This window comes from Neomonachus schauinslandi, chromosome 10 (genome assembly GCF_002201575.2).
Source record: "Neomonachus schauinslandi chromosome 10, ASM220157v2, whole genome shotgun sequence".
Lineage (NCBI taxonomy): Eukaryota > Metazoa > Chordata > Mammalia > Carnivora > Phocidae > Neomonachus > Neomonachus schauinslandi.
The window spans coordinates 126,926,329-126,944,744 of NC_058412.1; the positions used below are offsets into that span (position 1 = coordinate 126,926,329).

Below are 18,416 nucleotides of genomic sequence, written 5' to 3' on the forward strand. Positions count from 1 at the left end.
GATGCGGGGCTCGATCCCAGGACCCTGGGATCATGACCTGAGCTGAAGGCAGTCGCTTAACCGACTGAGCCACCCAGGCGCCCTATTTCTCCCTCTTTATAGGCAAATTGTGCTTTTGCTGTTCTGTATCTGTACCTTTAATCCATTACATGTAGAGCTTTCTCCTTTTTGACAGGTGTGTAATATGACTGCACTGTAATGCATTAACTGGTCTCTAGGTGGGCCTTGGCCTGAGTGTAGGAGCATCGAATACCACCTTGGGGTGCTAGAAAGATGCCCATATGAATGAGGCTCCTGCACAGACCAGGCACACAGCAAGTGCTCAGCAGATTGGAATGAAAAGGGTTTGCGCATCTTTTCTTGGAGTCCCCAACTCTGGGCCACACACAATAGACTTGGACCCAAAAACTCCCTTGAAAGCCATTTATTTCCAGGGATGGTGACTTTTGACTCCTTCAGAGGGCCTATGGGGTCAGGCCCAAGGCTGAATCATTGCTTTCAGGCAAGTGCGAGACACTCAAGAGGTTTTGTTTTTTAAATCAAGGAAGGATAAGGGTGGAGATTGAGCCTTGACTCATTCCTTGAACTTTCTGTAGACAATGTCTTCTTCCTGGTCAAGATTAACTCCTTGATTGATTTGCTCACTGATTAATGATCTAATCAACAGGGGCCAGTTGGCTTAATATACAAAGAGCTCTTAGCAACTAACAAATTCGTCAACTCTGTGACCAAAGGACATGAAGGAATAGTTTGGAATATGGAGAAACAGAAATGGCTTTGGAGCGTGTAAAAAACGCTCCACCCCATTCATGTGAAATGCACATTGTGACTAGGAGGTCTCACTTTCCCTTATCGGATGGGCAAAGATAAAAAAGTCAGACAATACCCTGCCTGGGCCAGGTTTTACGAAGGGGCCCTCACCACCCTGCTGGTGGAAGTATAATTTATTTTAATCTTTGGGGAGGACATTTGGACAAATGTATCAACATTTTATATAACATATCTTTGACGCAGAGTGCAAAGATGTGTGTACAAGATATTCATTGAAATTGCCACCTTGTTTATAGTAGCAAAAAAATTGTAATCTAACCTGAAGGCTCAGCATGAGTCCTCTTGTTAGATAAATTGAGTGATTGTGGTATAATTCATACAGTGGAAGAGTCTGTAGTCCTGCAAAAGATTAAGGAAGCTGCGTGTAATGATACGGAATAATTGTTAAGACGCTGAATATTGTTACTTGGAAGGAAAAAGCAAAGTGTAGACAAAGTGTAGGCTAGCATGTGGGCTCCCATTTGTGGTACATAAAGGAGGCATGTACATATTTATATAATATATGTTAATATATAAATAAATATATAATTATAATATAAATAATATATATTAATATGTACATGCCTTGTTTCTATAAAGACCATCTCTGGAAGGTCCTAAAAGACACTGGTAAAAATAGTTGCCTTTGGGGAGGATATCTGGGATGGTGACTTTCTGCTTTGGATGGTTGTCAGTCACATTTTTAGTTATTGTTTTTACTTATTTTTATTTTTCTTAAGATTTATCTGAGAGAGAGCGCGCTTGAGAGAGAGCAAGCATGAGCTGGGCGGGGGGAGGGCAAAAGGAGAGAGAGGGAGAAGCAGGCTCCCCACTGAGCAGGGAGCCCGTCTTCGGGGCTCGATCCCCTGACCACCCCCCCATCATGACCTGAGCCAAAGGCAGACGCTTAACCCGCTGACCCACCCAGGCGCCTCTATTGTTTTTACTTTTAGTTGAGGGATGGACACCTGTGGAAAATGCAGGCCTGTGTTCAAATTTGTCTTCCTCTCAGAGGCCATTCCTGGTCACATGACATAGTCCCAAACTATTCTCCAGGGCAGGTGGACCAGTTTTCACCCCCTTACCGGCGTGTGTGCCCAGCCCCGCACGGGGCGGCCCAGAAGCGGTCTCAGGGAGCGCCTCGGCCAGCAGAGGGCGCCGGAGGACCGCGCCCCGGGGCGTGGGGCGGGGAGCGGTTGCCTGGCCCGCGGCTCCATCGCAGAGGCCGCCCACTTCCGGGAGGACCTGACCCCACTGCATCTGAAGTGTCGCCTTCCCCCCTCCACCCCACCCCGCTACGCAGCCTAGGGGCAGCACCTCGGAGAAATGGTCTGTGGCCCCGGAGCCTCGTTCGGAGCCTCGTTCGAAGCCCGCATCTCCCCACCTCGCGGTCTCCGCCGCTTCCAGGAGGCAGGGGAACGAGGGCGGGGGCAATTCAATCAGAAAGGAGGGGACAGCCCAGATCTGAGAAAGGGTCCTCCCGCTCTGTACTCCCTCCCAGGCGCAGGTGCCTGACCAACCGAGGAAAATGGAAAGCCGTAGGCCCAGGCCATGGTGTCTGAGCACTAGCGGCCCCTGGACTCTACCTATCGGCATCTCCAGGAGATAGGATTTACTCTTACATTATGGGATTGTACCATGGATCGTTAATCCATGATACTGTTGATAAACATTTGGGTTGTTTCCAAGTTTTTGCTATTAGGAACAAGGGTTCGGTGAATATTCTCTTGTTTCTTCTGAGTTTAGGGCTGGGCAGCAGTTCTCAGCTTTGATGGCTCACTAGAATCACCTGGTGAGTTTTAAAAAATGCTAATACCGGAGACCGCCCCCACTCGCCCCCACCCGTACCCAGACTAATTAAATCAGGATGTCTGTGGAGGTGGGGCCCAGGCTTGGGTGTTCCCTAGAAGAATCTAATCTGCGGTCTGGGCTGAGAACCCCTTCGAATAGATTGGCCTAGAAGTAGAATGCTGGGAGGAGGAGAGTCACCTGTTGCTAGCTGATGCCAAACTTTTTCAAAGTGGTTGTGCCCATTGACACTCTCCTCAGCATGGGACAAAAGTCCTGATGCCCTTACACCCTCATCAACACTTGATATTGACCAAATTTTAGCTTTTTTTTTTCTTTTGATGGGTGTGAAATCGTATCTCGCTGTGGTTTAATTTACATTTCTCTCATTACTAATGAGGCATTTGGTGAAAATGATGAAACAGACTGAAAAGGAGCCAGCCAGGTGAAGATCTGGGGGAAGAGGGATTGGGGGGGGCAGTGATGGCTGGCAGGTGCCAAGGTCCTGTGGTGGGAAAGGGCTGGGATGTGGAAGAACACAAAGATGTGTGGTGGGCGATCATTGTGCCTGGAGAGTGGGGAGAGTGGCTCAAGACAAGGTCAGCATAGGTCAGATCAGCTGGGTGGAGGGCTGTGGTGAGGACTTTGGCTTTTAATCTGGGTGAGACAGGAACATAGGAGGGTTTGAGCAGAGAGACACAGTGCTACTCCTCCCTCTGGCTTCGAGTGGAGAATCACGACATTTTGGAACTAAATAGACACAGGAGGGGGGTGTGTCTTCATAGTGACTGCATATGGCCTGCCTCCCCCCACCTTACCTTCGACTCACCAACTAGAACACAAGTTAATGACGCAAACAGACAGTTGTCCCCACATTCTAGGCGGTGAGTAGGGGCTTACAGGTTTTCATAGTCCTTGCTTCACAGATGGAAACAAGCTGGGGTGGGGGGGACCTGTGGATTTATTTCTGTGCCCCCCACCCTAACTCCAGGCCTGGCATGGCCCTGTCTGGAGTGGGTGGGCTCACAGCAGAGCTGAGGGTGAGGCTCCAGCTGTCCCTCCCCTGGGCCCACCCCACATTTGATCAGTCAGTGCCCCGCCCCCACACTGTGGAGCCTGGAGTTAGGTACTTTATTTTTTTTAAGATTTTATTTATTTGTTTGACAGAGACACAGTGAGAGAGGGAACACAAGCAGGGGGAGTGGGAGAGGGAGAAGCAGGCCCCCCGCTGATCAGAGAGCCCGATGTGGGGCTCCATCCCTGGACCCCAGGATCCTGACCTGAGCCGAAGGCAGATGCCTAACGACTGAGCCACCCAGGCGCCCCTGGAGTTAGGTACTTTAGACACAGGATTCATGATGCCCAGACAGGTGAGAAGACCCGCCTCAGCCCCTCCCTTTCCTACTTCTTTCTCCCACCTGCCCAGAGTGATCTTTCTCAACCAAACTCTAACAGGTCCCTCCTCTGCTGAAAATCCTGTCTTGGCTCCCACTGTCCTTGGGGCAAAGTTCAAACTCCTCTAGGCCCTGGAGGCCCAGCAGATCTGACCTCTCCAGCTTGCCCACCCCACCCCCATCCCTAGGAGCTGCTCTCAATGACTCTGAAGTAGTTACTGATTCTAACCTCGGGCCTTTCCCCTCGGTATTTCTTCACTTCCTCTGGGAAGTTGCCCCGGACCCCCTGTCAGGTGACCCGCTTCTTGACTGTCACAGTGCCCTGTGGCCTCCCCCGCATCAAAGCACACTTCCCTTTGCTTAATTATTGTCTGTTTACTTCGTCTCTCTCCCCCACCAAACGGCGAGCTACCCTTCATTAGAAACCCCGAGTGTTTTGTTCAGGACTGTTACCCCAGCTCCGGGAATAGTGACTGGCACGTAGCGGGTGCTAGTAAACATTTGCTAAGTGAAGGAACGGATGCCTTTTGCTAGATGATGCCAGATTGCTTTGCAAAAAGGCTGTGGCATTTCACACTGCCAGCAGCCACGTGAAGGTGTTCATTTCCTCGCATCCTCCTCCGAAATGTGTATCGTCCCTCGTCAATCCCACGCTCTTTGCGAGGCGCCAGCCTGACCGAGGAAATTTCCGCCCCCCTCCCCGTGCCCGAGGCGGAGGCGGTTTCGGAACATCAGGTGCCCAGACCCGCGGTACGCGGCGCCAGGGGGCGCCAGAGGCGGACGACCGTGCAGCGCTGAGCTGGCGGGCGCGCGGGGTCCCGAAGGGGGTCCCGCCTAGCCTGGGGCTCCCGGCGCCCGCCCTCCCGCAGTCCGCTGCTGCAGCGCCCGCAGCCGGGCCTCCGAGCGGCCCCCGCCCGGCCCCCAGCGCCACGCGGCGCTAGCCCCGCCAGCCCCCGGCGCACCTGCTCGGGGCGTGGCCTCTGGCGAAGGCGCGCCTCAATTGGCGCGGAGGTGACAAAGGGGCGTGGTATCACCAGGCCCCGCCCCATCCAGAGGCTGGCGTACTTAAAGGAGTTGGCGGCGCGTCTCCACTCACAGCGCAGCGGCTCGGCCTCGCGGGTGGAGTACTTCGCGACCCCTGCGCGACCCGGCGACCCCGGCTGCTTCGGCCACCATGCCGCGCTCTTTTCTCGTCAGGAAGTCCGCCTGCTCCCGCCGGAGGCCCAACTACAGCGAGCTGCACGACTCTTCTCCAGGTGAGTGGACGGGGTGAGGGACCCCGGGGGCTTCGGGGAGACCGGCGAAGGCCGCGTGGGGGGCACCTTGGGGGAGGGGGCCCGGGGGCCAAGTCCAGGGCCCGGAACCGAGCCCAAGGGCCCGGCGCGGGGCAGTGTGCAGAGGGGCGTGAGGAGCCGGGGCAGGTGGATGCGGGCGGTTGGGGGAGGGCTGTCCGAGGGCGGGGGTCTGGCGTGAGGAGACTGCGCGGCGGCCGAGCCCGGACGGCTGGGAAGCGAGGGGGCTCCGCTGGGGGAGAGCGCGGCCGGAGGTGGGGCGGGGGCCACGCGCCTGAGGAGGGGAGGCGCCGGCGGTGGCCCGCGGGCCGGGAGGTGGCGGGGAGGCACAGGGGGAGTGCCCCCCGAGTCGGGGCTGGACGGCGGCGCCCTTCGCGTAAGATCTGGAGGCCGAGGCGGGCGAGCCCGGCGGCCCGGGTGAGGAGGGGCTCCGGGCGGGCAGGACGGGCCGCCCCCGGCCGGGATCCTTTCCTTCCTCCAGTAAGTACTGAGTGCCGGCCCCGCGGCCCCCGCCCGCAGCAGGCTACTGTTTGTTGACTGACTGCGCGACCGAATGCCTGACCCTGCCCTTTTCTCCGTCTCCCCTCAGAGTTTACCTTCCAGCAGCCCTACGACCAGGCCCACCTGCTGGCGGCCATCCCACCTCCCGAGGTCCTCAACCCCACGGCCTCTCTGCCCACGCTCATCTGGGACTCTCTCCTGGCACCCCAAGCCCAGCCCATCGGCTGGGCCTCCCTTCTGCCCCAGGAGGTCCCCAAGGCCGTGGAGCTGACCTCCCTGTCGGACGAGGACAGTGGGAAAGGCTCCCAGCCCCCCAGCCCCCCCTCACCGGCTCCTTCGTCCTTCTCTTCCACCTCAGCCTCTTCCTTGGAGGCCGAGGGATATGCTGCCTTCCCAGGCTTGGGCCAGTTGCCCACGCAGCTGGCCGGGCTCTCCGTGGCCAAGGACTCCCAGACTCGAAAGGCCTTCAACTGCAAGTACTGCAACAAGGAATACCTCAGCCTGGGTGCCCTCAAGATGCACATCCGAAGCCACACGCTGCCCTGCGTCTGTGGCACCTGCGGGAAGGCCTTCTCCAGGCCCTGGCTGCTGCAGGGCCACGTCCGGACCCACACCGGTGAGTGTCCCCGCGGGCCACCGCCCTTCTCATCGCGGTCCCCGCTGCCTTCTCTGCCAGCTCTGGGGGCGGACTGGGCTTGCTGTGATTTCTTTTTTGGAGTGTGGAAACCGGGGCTCGAGTCTCCTGACTTCTGGCTCATTAGTTCAGGGGCTTGGCTGTCTGAAATGTTTGGCAGAAACATTCACTCGCTCATCAGCGAAGCAGATGGGCGAAAGTAGATAACTATGTTTCTGCAGTCTCCATTTCCCCACCAAATGGGTTGGAGTTGGGTATGGGAGAGGTGCAACCAACACCTTGCTGCTGGGCCAGGTGTGAAGGGGCCCACCTCACTCCACCCTCCCCCCAGCCCATCCCCACCCCCACCTCAGCCAGGCAGGATGTTGTGAGACCCCCCACCTGGCTCTGAATCCTGCTTGCAGAACTTCAAACCTTGAGTCGATGTTTCACCTCTCTGAGCCTCAGTTTCCACATCTGTAAAATGAGCATAAGAACATCTTGTGGGGTTTCTGCGCCAGTTAAATGAAAGAAAGCACCTGGACCACCACTTGATACATGAGTGCACAGAAATGGTTTTGATATTTGCTCTGCTTCCATGCTGTGTGACCTTGGGCAAGTGATGTAACGTCTGAGCCTCAGGATTATGATAGCATAATCCTATAGGGTGGATTCTGATAGCATTTTATAGGTTGGCTATCAAGATTCAGTGGCTCCTTAATCACTTCATAATAATTTGTTAATCATGGTTCTCAGATCTGCTCTCCCCACCCCCACCATGGAGTAGATAACCTCAGTCCTATTCAGACCTGGGAATACCTTTGCCAGCAGAAAACAGGTCTTGATGTTTCAAAAACATAATACTAAATGTGTAGAAAATTGTGAGATGGAGCCTCTTCTGTCCTCTTAACTTTCTGGAAATGTGGAAAAGGTCCCCACTGTGTCTTTTCAGAACTTGAAAGGTGGAGGCCACCATATTTGGGGCTGCTCTTTGGGGAGTAACTTTGGGAGAAGGTTCAAGGGTCATAGCTATTAGCTTTGGGGTCAAGCTGAGTGGGTTGGAGACCTCAGTTCTGGCATTTCCTGGCCCAGTGGCTGACCTCTGAGCCGTGAGGGCCAGTGGGGCGGTTTGTTAGGCCTGGCGTTTTGCAGGCATTATGAGTATCATCATTACTCCTACAGAGTGTCCCTGGCATCCTCCCCAGCATGCAGACTGTGGCTCCCCATTTCTCTTTGTGCACACATAGTCCTGATTTTAAAGGGACCCGATGTAAAGGTCCAACTGCCTGGCCTCTGTCTTGGGCAATTGCCCAGCTGAAGAGGGCTCTATTTGGAGGAGTCAGAACCCTTGGGGTGCTCCCCTGAGCCCCCCAGCTTCTCTCCCCACCCATCAGGACATTTTCATGTAAAGGCACGGCTGGGACACAAAAAGCCTGTTGAAATGCACCATCACCATCCTCATTGACTCCCATTGTGTGCCTTAATGGTGGGCCCAGTGGGTGGGGGCTGGGGGGGTGGAGCAGGTGCATGGGCCAGTGGTGCCCAGCACCTGTTCCGGGCCGCAGCTGCTGGCCCACAGCGTGTCAGGCCCCTTTAATCCGGGGAGTATCGCATGTACAGTGCCCCCCCTCGGCGGCCTTTGTCCCCGCCGGCCTGGTGCCGATTTCACACTCGCCAGGAACACCATAAAGACGTCTGCGGGGATGGAGGATCTGCAAGGGGTGCAGGTCTGTGCCTGCTGCTTGCACACACAGACCTCCCCCCCATCACATCCTATAAGGCCTCCTTCCTCCTTTGTTCACGTTTCATGTCTGATCATACATGACAAAGGTAACATTTACTGAGCACTTGCTGTATGGGAGGGGCATTGCCCATGACTTCCTTCACCTGGGTTAATGCAATAAATCAACAACCTTAGGAGGGAGGTGCTGTCGCAACCCCCACCTTACAGATCAGGAAACTGAGGCACAGAAGGAAATCACTTTCCCAAGTCACAGCTCATAAGACTGAGCCAGGGCTCCTTCACCTCTGTCAAGGAGGTGAGCGGGAAGTGGCTTTCTGCACCCTGGGGAAAATAGGACTCCTTGCCCTTACCCATATCTGCATACAGTAAGCCCTTAGTTCATAAGGGAGCATGTGAAGGAGGAGGAACTTCACTTGGACCTTGTAGTGCGGTCCTCAGACCCTTCAGGCCTAGTATGCAGAGGGTGCTCAATAATGACAGCCAATTAACTCAGGCATCCCTTCCCTAGTCCTCCTGCTAAGGTCCCCCCCTTCTCTGTGGCCGGTTTCCTTGTATATCTGACCCAGGAGACTGAGCCCTTGAATGGATGGCTCTGTAGGCAGCCTCAGGCATCTGACTTCTAGACCCCTCCCTCCCAGTGCCCAGCACAGTGCCCCAGGCACCCAGAAGGTGGCTGGAATTCATTCATTCCCTGCTCTTGAATTCCATCCCTGGGATTTAACAAAGGGGCCATGGCCTAGGGGCATATAATGCTGGGAACCAGTCCCTTTAAAATCAGGACTATGTGTGCACAAAGAGAGGGTAGAATTCTCCTTTTTTAGTAGAGAATGTTCAGCATTATTGCCTGGCACAGAATGGAAGCTTGATAAGTACTTGTTTAATGAGTTATTATTCACACTTTTTATTTACGAAATGCTGCACTCCCAAGAAAGAAAAAACAAAACACAACATTGTCAATTTTTGTGAACTTTATCGTCTTAGTTGGGGCAGGAATTATGAAAAGTTGGTGAACAGCGTTACCTGATGGTGATTGAGGGGTCAGGCTCCTCTGAGGCTTTAAAAAAAGACTTAATCTATTGTATAAGCACTTACTGAGCACTTGACTGTGTACGTAGCTCTATGTGCATAACTCTTCTTCAGCACAGCCTTCACCAGGCAGTGGTGTGAGGGCCACAAGTGGGAAGGGGTTTTAATCAAGTCATAAGATAAAAAGTTTCTGTAGCCTCTTGGGGGGTCCCAGGCCTGAGCCCTTGGAGTGAATTCAGGGGAGGCCCCTGCTCTCATGGGACTCAGTCTGATTGGGAGACAGACAAGACTTGAAATTACCAAACGTGGTCAGTGTTGTGATGGGGAGGCGGCTCAGAGAAGTGGCCTAACCTGCTGGGGGGAGGAGTGTGGCAGGGAGCCTTTAAGGCTGACTCAAGCTTTGTCCCCAGATGAAGTAAATCCAGGAGTGATAATGAGGAACACCCACTACAGCCCCCTTAAGTGAGAGGCCGTCTGAGTGGTGGTTAAAATCACAGGCTCTGGAGTCAGGCTGCTTGGTTCTTGCTGCGTGACCCTGCGTATGCTACTTGGCTCCTCTGTGCCTCCGTTTCACCATCTCTAAACTGAGGACAAGGGTAGGATTAAGTGAGATAAGCGTATGATGCTCCTCACTGTCTCTGGCACAAAGTATTCAGTTGCCATCATTGTCTCAGCTGGCTTGCCTGGATGAGTGCTTTATTTACCATCTCTGGTTTACCAACCCTTATGGGGATGGGGATGAACAGCTCCATTTTACAGATGAGCAACTGGAGGCTTAGAGAAGCCAGATGACTTGCTCCAGGTCACATGGTGGGAAGTGGCAGAGCTCCCAATCATATCCAGGCCTTTGGACACTAGATATGGTCTGGGTCCTTGGGTCATGGGATTCCTTCAGCGGTGGGGTGATCTGGGCTCTAAAGGCCCCAGTGGGTGGGCAGGGATTTCAATAAGTAAATGTCAGCTGTTATCCCAAGTGGTTTTAGCGCTCAACTCTTGTTTTCTGTCCCCAGGTGAAAAGCCCTTTTCCTGCTCCCACTGCAGCCGTGCCTTTGCTGACCGCTCCAACCTTCGGGCCCACCTACAGACCCACTCAGATGTCAAGAAGTATCAGTGCAAGACATGCTCCCGAACCTTCTCCCGCATGTCCCTGCTGCACAAACACCAAGAGTCAGGCTGCTCAGGGGGCCCCCGCTGACCCTCAAGGCTTCTTCTGCCTCTCCAGACCCCCCCCTCCACTGCAGCCTCCCCAACTCCAGAAGGAAGGTGCCCCCATCCTTCTCACTGCCACGGAATTCCCTTCTGAGCTCCCCTGTTTGGCTGCGTTGGCTCCACAGGACTCTGAGGACCATTTTCCAGTTCTCTCTGCCCTAGGTGCCTCAGTAGGCTCTGAGAGAGAGAGGCCTTTCCGTGGATATTTCTGTGGATGGCTGATAGGGAGGGTGGCTTGCAGCTGAGTGTTCTGGAGTCAGCCTCTCTGTGTGGGTTTGTGTATCCAAAGGTGTTTGGATACAGCTGCTTTGAGCTCCAGGACAAAGCCGACAGACTGATAGGAAGCTCCCCCGCACTCAGGGGAACCCATTCCTCCCCCACCGGAACCCTCAGGCCACCCCTCCAGGAGGTGTGACTAACTATGCAGTAATCCACCCCCAGGTTCAGCCCGGGGCGCCTGTGGTGGGCCACTTACACAAGGACGTGTCTAGACCCCAGGTTGCCCCTGGGCCTGGGCAGCTATCTCGGCCTCCTATTTTGTCATGGTGGCACTGTCGCATGGGCAATTTAACAACAGTCCCAAAAGGGACTGTGAGTAATTGCTGTCACTTGTTGGGGGCCTGAGTGGGGTGCTTCAGCCCGACCGATGTGTCTCCCAGAACTATTTTTGGGGTCTGACAGGTGGACCCAAGAGGAAGATGTTTACATTTTTAAAGGTACACTGGTATTTATATTGCAAGCAACATTTTGTACTAAGGAAACGTTTTGTATAGTTATATGTACAGTTTATTGATATTCAATAAAGTGGTTAATTTATGTATTAAAAAAGTCTATTTAGCTTTATAGAGGGGTGAGTGTTTTAAAGGGCCTTCGGGAAGGGAGAAGGGGGCAGGGATTCGTGGAGCTCAGATATTCCTGACTCGGGCTTAAATCCTGTCCTCTTAAACATCACGTGGCTTTGGACCACTGACTTTGACTGTCAGGGACCTTATTTGTGCAAATGGGTTTTCTCTGAGCCTGGGTGTCCTGTCTGATGTGGAGGGTGGGAAACACCTGTGGACCAGTGAGCAGTAGGGGGCTGTGTGCAGGTTCCTTGCACTTTACATTGTGACCCTGATTTATTCTTTCATCCTTCCATGTTGAGGCTGACCAGGCCCATAGGGTGAGAAGCCAGCTCCCTGGTTCTTATCAACTAGACAGGCTGCTGGGCTTTGCCCCAGCAGCGCAGGTCTTCTGGGGAGGGGTTGACAGCTTCTCTGAGATGAGGGAGTGGAGTGCAGTGAGCAAGAAGGGGACAGAGGATGTCCTTCCTGCTTCCAAGGGCACTGGGCCCCACTCCGGCCTCCCTGTCGGACCCACACCTCTTGTCTGGCTGCTGGGTACCAAATGGCCTTTGATGCAAGGAAATTGGCTGGCTGGAGCCGAGAGGGTGAGAAGGCAGGCCAAAGGGTAGGGGTCATTCAGCTTCCTGCTCGAGGACAGGACGGGAAGACGGTCAGCTTGTGTCCCGGGCTGGGATAATTCACTCCTGGCTGGCTCTCATGATGACCTCACCTCTGGGGCCCTCCTGGGGCCAGGAGAAAATGAGTGTCCTTTTTGAGCACAAAAGGTGCTGAAGGTGCCAGTTTCCTGCAGGGAGCTGAGCAGGCGTCCCAGAGCTCCAGAGCCCCAGAGTCAGGCCGGGGGTGGGGGGAGCTTCGTGTTCCAAAGGAGAGATGATTCTTTCTTCTAAACAGGAAATGGTGACCCACAGGCCGGGAGCAGCCCTTAATGACTTGCAGCTTTCCTCCCAAAAGAAAAAAAAAAGTTCTCTAACAATCGCCAAATTGTAGCTGGCCTCCCTGAAGGGAAGTTAGGGAGTTGCGGGGGTTGGGGGTTGGGCACCCATTTGCTGAAGGCCTACTGTGCCCGCCGTCCGTGGACTGTCATGTACAGACACCCCACAGTAGGTGCTGACAACAGTGGTGAGGGAGTAAGTGAGCTCACACACTCCTGGGGGGGGACAGGCCTCGTGGAAACCCCTCCCCGGCATCTAAAATGAGGTGTACCAGGCTCTGATCCTCCTGGGAGTCAGGGATGCCTGGATCCTGCCCCTGTCAGGGCCTAGAACAAGGCTCTTCCCCGCTGGGACCCCCGGCTTCTGCCTCTATAAAATGGGGGCCGTGATGGCCCTGCCCTCCTCCCCAGAGACTGGAAAGGGGCCTTCCGTTGGTCTTGATGAGCACCACGTGTGCCAGGCCCTGGTCTAGGCCCCGGGCACAGCGGTGAACAGGTAGCCCTCCCTGCACTCACGGAGCTTCGCTTCTAGCGAGGGAGATAGAAGACAAACGAGTGACTAAATAAACAAGCCGCTTTCCTACAGTGACGGTGCCAAGATGGAATTAGAGGGAGCCATGGCTCGCATGATAAGGCAGGCAGGAGCACCAGAGCCCTGGCTGCGCTGACATTCCAGTTGAGACCTGAAGGAGGAGAAAGTTCCAGGCGCCGAGGGAGCATCGAATGAAAAGACTTGGAGGCTGGAATGAACTTGCTCTCTGCAGAGAAAGACCAAGGCAGGTGGAGGGAAGGGGGACAGGGTGGGACCAGTGAGGCACCCACATCCTGCAGAGGGGAGTGTGCGGCGTGAGGAGTCGGGATTTTAGTCCAGCCTCCGGCAGCCACGGGCACCTAAGCAGGGGAGTGAGGAAGCCCGCTCCACTAGCATACAGGGTGCCCTAGCTCCTGGTGGAGAGCACAGCGGAGTCAGGGCAGGAGAGAAAGAGCCGGGAGTCCGGAGGTCCTGCGCAGAGACGGTGCTGGCCTGGCCCAGGGTGATGGAGACTGCAGGGCGAAGACTCATTCAAGAAGCAGGGTGGCCGGGGTGCACACCTGAGCGCTTACTGGGTGAGGGTTATTTGGGGTTATGAAAAAGAGATGTTGGCCCCCAAGGGCCGAGGTGGGGGTAGGGATAAAAGGAATGAGGAGGGTCCCTGAGTCCTGATATGGAACAGTCCCGACTTAGCCACATTGCTAAGTGAAAAAAATAAACTGCAGTACAGGCTTCCTTTTGTGGGAAGAAGAGGGGGTGGAAATAAGCATGTTCTTCATTCCTGTTTGTATTTGCATATGGAAACCCTGGAAGGATTTACAATAAAATATTAAAGCATTTCTCTAGGGAGTCACAGGAGGTGGAATGGGGCTGCCGAGATGAGAGGGAAGAAGCAGGGAGACGGTGTTTTAGATTTTTTAAATTATTATTATTTTAACGACTTCTTTTTTAAAAAAAGTAATCTCTACACCCAACATGGGGCTCAAACTCACAACCCGGAGATCAAGCGTTGTATGCTCTATGGACTGAGCCAGCGAGGCACCCCAGCTTTTTAGATTTTTAAAACATGTTTTATTTTGAAATAATTTAACCTGACAGAAAAATTGGAAGAAAAGCACAACACACCGGGATCTTTCATTCAGATTCTTCAAAATATGGAACACCTCTCCTGCTTGCATCTTCTCTTTCTGTGCACATATACACATACCCACACATTGTTTACTTCGGAGTTATTTGAGAGTAAGTTGTAGATATGATGCCCCCTCGACTGTTAAACATTTAAGCATGGATTTTTAAGGATGAGAACATTCTCTCCTATAACCATAGTCCAGTGGCGGAAATCGGAAATCAAGCATTGGTGCAAAACTATCATCTAATGCACAGACATCATCAAGTTTCTGCAACTGTCCCAGGGATGTCCCCCACAGCACGTCAGGGGTGGAGCGAGATCCTGGGTCACACACTTGTCCTGTCTCCCTAATTCTCCTTTATTCGGAGAGAGCTCTTTTCCTGGTCTTTCATGGTTTCGACATTCTCGAAACATTCAGGCCAGGTGTTTTGTAGAATGTCCCCCAATTTAGACTTTCCTGATCCTCGTTGTTACGTTTGGGTGGTGCGTTCTTGGCAGAACCACAGACGTGGTGTTGTGTCTTTCTCAGTGCAAGGTATCCTGAGGCCCATGAGGTCCGCTTACCCCATCACTGGTGACGTCAACTTGGGCCACTTGGTTAAGGAGGTGTCTGCCAGGTTTCACCGGGATCAAGTTCCTCTTTTTCCCCTTTTGTACTTAATCCGTATCTTGCGGGGAGACATTCCGAGACCATGTGAATATCTTGTTATTCCTCAAACTTCCACCCACAGCTCTTAACCCTCACTGGCGATTTTTGCCTAAATCAATTATTACTGTGGTGGCTGCCGAGTGGTGATTTCCTAGCTCTTCTATTTTTACTGGTTGGCTCTCTCCTGTAGGGCAGAACTTGCCCCCTCTGTCTGGGCCGCAGCTCCGAGCTGCGGGGTGGCCATAGATCAGGTGGGAAGCAGCAGGGGCTGGTGGGGCCATTTGATCCTCTCTGGGGCTCTTCTTTAAAACGAGTCCAGGAAATAAACCGATGGCCACACAGTATCCAGGCAGGCAGGGCTGGGGCCGGGGCCACCTCTGGGCACATCTGGGCCCCGTTAGGGACCCCGGCAGCTACCCATGGGTGTCCCTTGGGCTGGGATGGGGGTACTCTGCCAGGCGGGGATCCGGGTCCTTCCTGCTCCTCTTTGCTTTCAAATTGTCAGTGTCACATGTTATGGGAGTTTATTCTTTAATTAAAAAGCAAGAGAAAAGATTACATGTGAGGCTCATTTGACATGTGATTTTTTTTTTAAAGATTTTATTTATTTATTTCAGAGAGAGAGAATGAGAGAGAGCACATGAGAGGGGGGAGGGCCAGAGGGAGAAGCAGACTCCCTGCCGAGCAGGGAGCCCGATGCGGGACTCGATCCCGGGACTCCAGGATCATGACCTGAGCCGAAGGCAGTTGCTTAACCGACTGAGCCACCCAGGCGCCCGACATGTGATTTTTTTTTAAGATTTTAATTTATTTATTTGAGAGACAGAGATAGCGTACACTTGGCCTTTACTGTACTCAGTGAGGTGCTGTGAAGAGCTCAGTTTATATCTGTCTCAATTAAAAAATAAACATCTAGGGCGCCTGGGTGCCTCAGTCGGTTAAGCGTCTGCCTTCGGCTCAGGTCATGGTCCCGGGGTCCTGGGATCGAATCCCACATCGGGCTCCCAGCTCAGCGGGAAGCCTGCTTCTCCTTCTCCCACTCCCCCTGCTTGTGTCCCCTCTCTCGCTGTGTCTCTCTCTGTCGAATAAATGAATAAAATCTTTAAAAAAAAAAAAATAAAATAAACATCTATATCTACATGTGCACATGCTCCAATCTCAATCATAGGAAAAGCCAGAGTCCTCCCCTTGGCCCACAGGTGCTGACTCCGTCGGGGCCCCGGCACCTCTGCCCCAGGCCCTCCCCCATGCCCTCACTCCCTCCAGCCTCCCGGGCCCTCTGCCACCTCAGGGCCTTTGCACTTGCCTCCTTTCCTCCCCTCAGAAAGCCCCACACTGGCTCCCCCAACCGTCCCTCTCCCGTGTGCCTTCCCCTGTTGAGACGTTTTTCTCCGTAGCACTTGTCACCATCCGACAAACCGTATTTTCACCGTTCATAGTTTCTGTGTTGACCGTGTCGCCCGCCAGAATGTCAGCTCCCTGCGAGGGGAAACGTCCGCTTCGCTCACTGTCCAATCCCCCGGCGCAGAAGGCGTACACTTGGTAAACCAATTTTGCTGAATGGTGAATGAATCCATGTGTGCCCCTAGGAAATACAGCATGGTCACCACGCTTCTGGGGCCCTTTCTATGTGCTGAGGTACCGTGCCGAGTGCCTCACACAGATCAACTCATTAAACTTGCACTCGAGAAAGAGAAAACCAAGGCACAGAGAGCTTAAGTAACTGGCTCAGGGTCATAGAGCAAATAAGTGGCAGAGCTAGGATTCGAACTTTGACTTCCTTTATTACTCTTGTCATTTTGCTCTTTCTATCCTTGGGCTAGATGTAATGAAAACTTTTCAAATTGCAGTAGAAAAGAGTCTGGGTCTTTATCTTGGCCTGCCCAGCGGCTCTGGCACAGAGGGGCTCATTTTGTCCTGTCCCGTCTTCTAAGAAATCCCACACATCCTTCTCCAGCCAGCAGGCAGCCAAAAGTGTGTGGAGATATGGGAGAGGGGTGGACAGGGAAAAGAGAGCTCCATCCGCAGCGGTAGCAGGGTGGGGTGGGGGGGACATTCTGCAAGGTTCCTGCAGACCAGGAGAGAGACTTCCAGACTAGGAGCTCCATGAGGGTGGGACCACCCACCTCGCCTGGTTTCCCTCTGCGCCGTGGGCCTTGGACACACTCTGGACACCCCCCGTTGGGTGATATATTCCTTCCTTGCCTCTCTCAGCTTGTGGTGGCTCCCGGTGATCCTGGGCTCGTAGCTGCATGGCTCCGCTCTCTGCCCCCTGCTCCACATGGCCTCCTTCTGTGACTTTATTTCCCTGGGCGTGTCCCCTCCTCTTATAAGGACACCAGTCATTGGGCTTAGTACCCGCCCCAATTCAATATGACCTCATCTTGGTTTGACGACAACCATAAAGACCCTGTTTCAAAATGAGGTCATAATTACCGGTTCTGGAGGTTGGGACTTGAAAATATCTTTGGGGGACACAATTTAACCCAGTGCAGGTGGCTACAGTCAAGGTAGGGGTGGCAAGTCTTCCTCAGGGCCTGGATTTTTTTATTATTCAGCCACCAAACCCCGAGGGAAGGTCTGGGAAATGGGCCTGGAGGGCGGGCGGGGGAGGGTGGGAGTCCTTAGGAGCAAATCTGGGGAGTCAGACTTTGCGTCTGTGCTTCCTGGAAGGGAGAACGCTTTAAGCAGCCCTCAGTCTCAGGAGTTACAGGGTGAGTAGGTGGAGGGGGACGGAGAGGGCAGAGGTGGGAAAGGTGAGCTAGGACTAGGGCCTGGGGGGAAATTTCACATTTATCCTGAGGGCACTGGGGAGCCAGGGCAGAGTTTGCAGAGAGGAGGGACATGAGAGGGTTGGGACGATCCCCTGGGTGGCTGTGTGGTGGGGAGTGAAGCCAGCAGCAGGGAGCTCCCTGCCCTCTCGGTGGAGATGAGGCAGAGGGAAGGGTGAAGTTAAGAGACATTTGGGAAGCTTGGTGACCTGCGGACATGAAGAGTGAGGGAGGGCACAAGGATGATGCCTTGTCTGGATTTTTCAGCAGCTGAGGGAAATAAAGATCCAGCAAGGCAAAGAGCAACCAGTCAGGCAAATCGTCCTAATAATGATAATAATAGTAAACATCTCATGACCGTTCACTGTTTTGCACAGATCACCCTCACAGCAACCCTAGGCAATCTGGGCATAAGTGGTGATCCCACAGTGGGTAAGAGCTTGGGTTCTGGAGCCAGACTGCCCCGGCTCACATCTCCATGGCCTACCTGCTTGCTGTGTGACCTAGAACAAATTGCTCCACCTCTCTGTGTTCATTTCCTCATCTGAAGAACAGCCCCTCCTTCTGGAGGTCATTGTGCAGATTAAAGGAATGAAACGTTTACAAATTGCTGGGCCTCGGGCCTGGCACAGAGTAAAGCCCCAGTGATCACTGGCAGTTCTTAGGTCCATTTTACAGATAGGGAAATTGAGGCCCTGAAAGAGTAGAGAACTTTCCCAAGGTCACACAGGATCTCCTACGGTTTCTGGCTCTTTGTGTCTCCTGGCCCTTAATGAAGTCTGGGGGCCTTAGCTGGCCTGCCGACTCCCAGAGTCTGGCGTCCTGTGTCCCTGGGAGCCTTGCGCAGCCAGGTGACAGGGCCCCGGGGAGCTGAAAGACTCTAGGCTGAAGTCTCCTGTTGAATGCACTCCTGTGGGCGCAAGCCGGAAGGCCTCGGGGGAGCGGAACGGGTGCTCCTGGACCCAGTTCTGATGAGCCGGAGCCATGGCCCGAATAAACGCTCGAGTGGGGCCTGACCAGGCAGCAGGGAGGAGGGAGGAGCCCTATGCTCGTGGGGGTGCTTGGGGCAAGACTGGGGGCTTGCCTAAGGACCTTGATCCTTTCCTTGAGGGTCCCAATGCCACCAGTGCATCTCTCCATGACCTTGCATGAGTCCCTGCCCACTCCAGGCTTCGCTTTGCA

At 53.9% G+C, this 18,416-nt stretch overlaps 1 protein-coding gene across 1 annotated transcript; it reads left to right on the forward strand.

Annotated features, from left to right (window-relative positions):
• The first annotated feature begins 5,100 nt into the window (after positions 1-5,100).
• On the forward strand, positions 5,101-10,478 carry SNAI1 (snail family transcriptional repressor 1). The gene is made up of 3 exons (XM_021685919.1): positions 5,101-5,248; positions 5,874-6,401; positions 10,179-10,478. Exons 1-3 carry the CDS (start codon positions 5,167-5,169, stop codon positions 10,361-10,363), a joined length of 795 nt encoding a protein of 264 aa, XP_021541594.1. The 5' UTR covers positions 5,101-5,166; the 3' UTR covers positions 10,364-10,478.
• The last annotated feature ends 7,938 nt before the right edge of the window (positions 10,479-18,416 follow it).